Below are 6,000 nucleotides of genomic sequence, written 5' to 3' on the forward strand. Positions count from 1 at the left end.
TTCCCAGCCGTTTGTCCTATTACTCACGTGTAATTTCTCTATTGCTTGAAATTCGGTTGCACGAATTACTCTATTGTTCGAAGCAAACATTTGCTCCCTTGAAGGAAAAAATGCTGTGTAACTCGAATTTTGTGCAACATGGCATTCGTGGTTTGTAAGGAACAGTTAACAAGTAAAGTGATGCTGGGAGATAATATGATGGGGACCGAAAAACTAAAACTTCTAATCATCGGAAAATAGGCGAAGCCTCGCTGTTTCTCGGGTGTGAGTTAATTACCGGTCACGTACGAAAGCAAACCGCCCCCTCCTCGAAGTCGAGTATGACGAGCTCCATTTACGAATCTCGGCTGCGTGGTATTGACGAGAAGTTTCAACGTGAAGGGAGGAAAGTTAACAGTAACAATGAGAAGAAAGTAGCGGATTTTTCCAAAGGTGTTAACCGAGGTATGTTTCTTGTTTCACTGCTATACATGCTCAAAAACGGTATTCTCTATATCTTGACAGTTTGATAACTCGAAATAAAATTTAGCTCTCGAGGTGATTCGAGATATCTAGGTTCTGCTGTACTCATATATTTAAGTATTTAAGGAAACCTCCGAATTTTTCAGTCAGGTATAAACGGTTGGATATTTTTTTTTCAATGTTTCATTATTCACTCAATAGACAAAAATCTAGTGTCGTATTATTTCAGGAGCAAAACTATGAGGATAACATTCAACTGATAATAAAATGGAGAACTAATTTTAATTCCTGTACATATTGAAACATTCTCTAAAAATGTCACATAAATCTCATAAGAACTCTGCCGCGAGGAGCATGGCAAAGAGCTGAAAAAGTTTGAAGGTAGAAGAAAGCAATTGAAAGTTTTAAGAAAGATACTTGCTTTAAAGTCCGCCTCTGTGGTGTAGTGGTTAATGTGATTAGCTGCCACCTCGGAGGTACGGGTTCGATTCCCGGATCTGCCACGAAATTTGAAAAGTGGTACGAGGGTGGAACGGCGTCCACTCAGCCTTGGGAGGTCAACTGAGTAGAGGGGGGTTCGATTCCCTCCTCAGCCATCCTCGAAGTGGTTTTCCGTGGTTTCCCACTTCTCCTCCAGGCAAATGCCGGGATGGTACTTAACTTAAGGCCACGGCCGCTTCTTCCCCTCTTCCTTGTCTATCCTTTCCAATCTTCCCATCCTCCACCAAGGCCCCTGTTCAACATAACAGGCGAGGTCCAGGACACTGCCCTTGAGGCGGTAGAGGTGGAATCCCTCGCTGAGTCCGAAGGAAAAACCGACCCTAGAAGGTTATGGATTAAGAAATAAGGAAAGGAAGAAACAAGAAAGAAGACTTGGTTTAAAAATGCCCTGGATTGTAAATTACTAGCTCAGATGTATTTCTTCGCTTTCTCCTACAACAAGGGGATTGCAGGGGAATTATTGAAATGGTAGTCCGAAAGAACTCCGGAGGTCAATATGTCTGCCAGCATGAAAGAGATGGGCGTGGTCTTGCTCTGTATACTCCGCACCGCTACCCTTTAAACCCGACTCTAAGAGCTTTAAAAATGACGTTAGAGAAAAACCTGATGAAATTTGAAACAGGAAGAACTGGAGTAATTTTTAAGGTTAAAATTGAAAATTCGATTTTTTTTGGTCCGTAAGACGACGAGGTTCCCCCTATGGGTGGGGGCGGTAGAATAACACCCACGGTATCCCCTGCCTGTCGTAAGAGGCGACTAAAAGGGGCCCAGGGGCTCTGAACTTTGGAGCGTGGATTGGCGACCACGGGGCCCTTAGCTGAGTCCTGACATTGCTTCCACTTACTAGTGTCAGGCTCCTCACCTTCATCTATCCTATCCGACCTCCCTTGGTCAACCCTTGTTCTTTTCCGACCCCGACGCTATTAGGTTTGCGAGGGCTAGGGAGTCTTTCATTTTCACGCCCTTCGTGGCCCTTGTCTTCCTTTGGCCGATATCTTTATTTTTCGAAGTGTCGGACCCCTTCCATATTTTCTCTCTGATTAGTGTTAAATAGAGGATGGTTGCCTAGTTGTACTTCCTCTTAAAACAATAATCACCACTACCGCCACTAAGACGACGAGGATTAGCTATATGAATTTTAAGAACCATTTTCCTTTTTAACAATTTGTTTTACGTCGCACCGGCACAGATAGGTCTTACGGCGACGATGGAATAGGAAAGGCCTAGGAGTGGGAGGCGGCCGTGGCCTTAATTAAGGTACAGCCCCAGCATTTGCTTGGTGTGAAAATGGGAAACCACTGGGAACCATCTTCAGGGCGACAATCCGGAGATAAAAATCGATATTTTGGTAAATTGATGATTTTTTTTGACTGAGATTGAAAGGATTGAGTTTCTTTTTTCTTGTCACGAAGTTATTCCGCTGAATTCAAACAATTTCTCACTGTAATAATTCTTTGTTTGCCAATTGTAATTTTACATTTAAATCCCATTTTTCTCCCATAATATTCTGCCAAATGTAACAAAATTTGTATGGTATATGTATCACAGCTATATTAAAAAACCTGCGTATGGAATTTTTGATTGCAGAATTTTTTCAACTAGTAGGGATTTTTAAGTCCAAAATGTTAGAACTTAAAAATTACGCAATCTTTAGTACGATATATTCTTCTTCTCTTTTTCCCACCGCTTTTCCCACACGTGTGGGGTCGCGGGTGCGAACTGCGTCGCACATGTGTATTTGACCTTGTTTTACGACCGGATGCCCTTCCTGATGCCAACCCTACACGGAGTAGTGTAATCACAATTGAGTGTGTCTGTGGTGGTTGGTAGTGTAGTGTGTTGGGTGAATATGAAGAGAAAAATGTTGCGACAAACACAAAAACCCCGTCCTCGGGCGAGAAGAATTTATCAGAGGCGATTAAAATCTTCGACCCGGCCGGGAATCGAACCCGGAACCCTCTGAACCGAACACCTCAACACTGACCATTCAGCCAATGAGTCGGACTTTAGTATGATATATCTCCTTATATAAATTATGTACAGAAAAATCGATACGCAGTGCATTTAAAAGAAGTATTATTTACCTAATTGCGAATTTACATTAACATGTTAATTTTATTTTATGAAAAAATTGAATTAAAAACTCCAGAACAATTATTTTGGAGAAACTATTTAATTGCATATGAACGAAATGTTCGTGATATCTCTACTTTTATGTAGGTGATATTTCCACAAAGTTTCGTGAAAATCCATGCATTAGGTAAAAATATATTTTTATCTCGGGAGTGTCCGGTGTGAAAATGGGAAACCACGGAAAACCATCTTCAGGGCTGCCGACAGTGCAGTTCGAACCCATTATCTCCCGGTTGCAAGCCCACACCTGTGCGCCTCTAACCGCACGGCCAACTCGTCCGATAAAGAACCAATTAATTTATTTGCAATATAAATGGAAAATTATTTCATACGCTAAAAGTCATTAACTAAAATAAAAATAATGGGAAAAGATAATTCGAAAACTTTGAAGACATCATGTTTAGTCTCACCTGGTGATGATAACCACTTAATGTCTCCATCCTGTAAAAATGAGGTAATTAGTGGGTCGTAAAGCAAGCAGCAATATTGGCACTTCCTCTCAAGGCTACTCATAGAGATTCGATCCTTCGGAGAATTAAGACATCGGAAAAATTCAAGAATTTTCAAAGGCATGAAAACGATAGATGCCTTAGGCCATAATGCCATTGAATTCGGAAGAGTACAAGAGTTCACCGAGAGAAGTCAGATAATATACATATACAAACGAAGCTTGGCACAAGTAACTTGGAACACCGAACGAGTTGGCGGTGCGGTTAGGGTTGCGCAGCTATGAGCTTTCAATCGGGAGATATTGGGTTCGAATCCCATTGTCGGGCGCCCTAAAGATGGTTTGTCGTGCTTTCCCATTTCCAGACCTGACAAAAGCTGGGGATGCACCTTAATTAAGGCTACGGCAGCTTCCTTCCCACTCCTAGCCCTTTCCTATCCCATCATCGCCATAAGACCTACCTTTGTCGGTGCGATGGAGAGCAAATTGTAAGTAGAAACAATGTGAGATTCACATAGGTTCGCCACCTATGCCCCCGAGTTACGTGGCCAAGTTTTCCAGTGTCGAAACTGATAAAAAATAAAGTATTCAAGTGACGGGCCACTGCGACACTGGGGCCAAAGGTTGGTAATTTTATAATTGAAAAAAGCTAAAGATCTGGAATATCCGCCAGTTCGAACGCCAACGTCGACAACCAGGGAAATGCTGGGGTTGTACCTTAAAATCAAGGCCAAGCCGCTTCCTTCCCACTCCTAGCCCTTTCCTATCCCATCGTTGCCATAAGACCTATCTGTGTCGATGCGGCTTAAAAAAAGAGGTTTCCTTGCCGGAACTTCGTTTCTTATATAAAAGCCAAATGAAGCAATTTTACAAGTGGAGGTAGGCCTACATACCTCCCTCCCGTGCACCGTCCAGTATTGTTCTACATAGGAGGCTAGCAAGGGTAATCAGTAGAGTCCGGATTATTAGGTACTGATAGGTTAGAATGCAAACTTACTTAAGCCAGTAACAAGTATACCCTACACTGTACAACGGTTATGCTATGAGGTTTGCATAGATAGTAGGGGTACAACCTATAAAACTCCTTGAATTTACTCTACTCTTCCTACATTATGGTACAACGGGTTGCATGACACTTCCTACAAACCAAATTACTTTGCATTCTAACCTATTACCACCTAAAAATCCGAAGTATAGTAATCAGGTATATTATGTTATTAATAAAATGATGGTTTCTTATTTTCATTCAGTCCACCTGTGGGCCATATGAAATCAATTTCAGCTACACTGATCCACACCCAGTAGTTGTTCAGGTGTTTTCTGGTAAACGCAACGGTTTATGTGTCCTAAACTTTAGAAACAAGATATTTCTGACTTACCATTGAGATTAAAGTAAGCGAGCGACGCAGGAACCCCGGACTTCCACCTGGGCACAGTGACGAACACTTTGTCCTCCCATAACTCGATCCCCACTGGTAGATTGTTGTCAGGTTTGAACTGCCCGCTTGCTAAAGCTGCCTGCTTGTTCTCCTGGCTGGGGAAGAGGAAGTCCAATTGCCTCCAGGAGAAGGCTTCTCGCAGCGCCGAGTCCACCGCGGCGCACAGCAGGGCTAGTGTTAGAATTACCACTCTGTTCACTTCCATGGCTCTCACCTCACTGACCACGGCACTGTACCGCACCTGCTGCCAGTCACTAGAGCGCTCTCTACTTCCGTCGGGCACTCCGACACTCCCCCACTGGGTTGTAATGTTTCAAGAGGAAAATATAAAGAGAAAGCCAATCTTTCTTAACTCTAATGACAGGCAAATGGAGTACGAAGGAAAAGATATCGGAAAGAAATGGGCATAACAGCGTGATGCTAGTAACGTCGGAGTCGGAGCCGAACGTGAAGACTCTGCCGCGAGTATATGGATTAATTAATTATAATTAATTAATTTAAGAATCGAGGGATTTGAAAACAAAGCAGCAATCTAGAAAGGAGTGAGACAAAGCTACAGTTGTCCGCTCTACTTTTCAATGTATATACAGAACGGACAGGAAAGGAAATCAAAGATGAATTTAGAAACGAAATCACAATTCAAGGAGAGGAAATCAAAACTCTCCAATTTGCTGATGCTATTGTTATTTTACGTGAGTTTTGCAGAAGATCTGGAGAAATTGATGAATGGTATGGCCAGACTAGCAGCCTCCGTGGCTCAGGCGGCAGCGCACCGACCTCTCACCGCTGGGTTCCGTGGTTCAAATCCCAGTCACTCCATGTGAAATTTGTGTGGGACAAAGCGGAGGTGCGACAGGTTTCTCACCGGGTACCGCGGTATTATTGTTATCTTTCATTGCAACAACACTCTCCACTATCATTTCATTTCATCATTCAGTCATTATCCTTTGCCCCAGAGGACTGCGACAGGCCTCAGCAGCCGGGATAATTCCTATCCTCGCAGCTAGATGGGGGCTT

The 6,000-nt window shown here is 42.9% G+C and overlaps 1 protein-coding gene across 1 annotated transcript in view; it reads right to left on the reverse strand.

Annotated features, from left to right (window-relative positions):
* The window catches only part of LOC136874194 (protein yellow), a 128,428-nt gene extending 123,201 nt beyond the window's left edge, over positions 1-5,227 (reverse strand). The window contains exon 1 of the mRNA XM_068227961.1: positions 4,924-5,227. Coding sequence (XP_068084062.1) covers positions 4,924-5,188 — 265 coding nt within the window. The 5' untranslated portion in view covers positions 5,189-5,227. The remainder of the gene's footprint in view (positions 1-4,923) is intronic.
* Positions 5,228-6,000: the final 773 nt, after the last annotated feature.

This window comes from Anabrus simplex, chromosome 5, assembly GCF_040414725.1.
Source record: "Anabrus simplex isolate iqAnaSimp1 chromosome 5, ASM4041472v1, whole genome shotgun sequence".
Classification (NCBI taxonomy): Eukaryota; Metazoa; Arthropoda; class Insecta; order Orthoptera; family Tettigoniidae; genus Anabrus; species Anabrus simplex.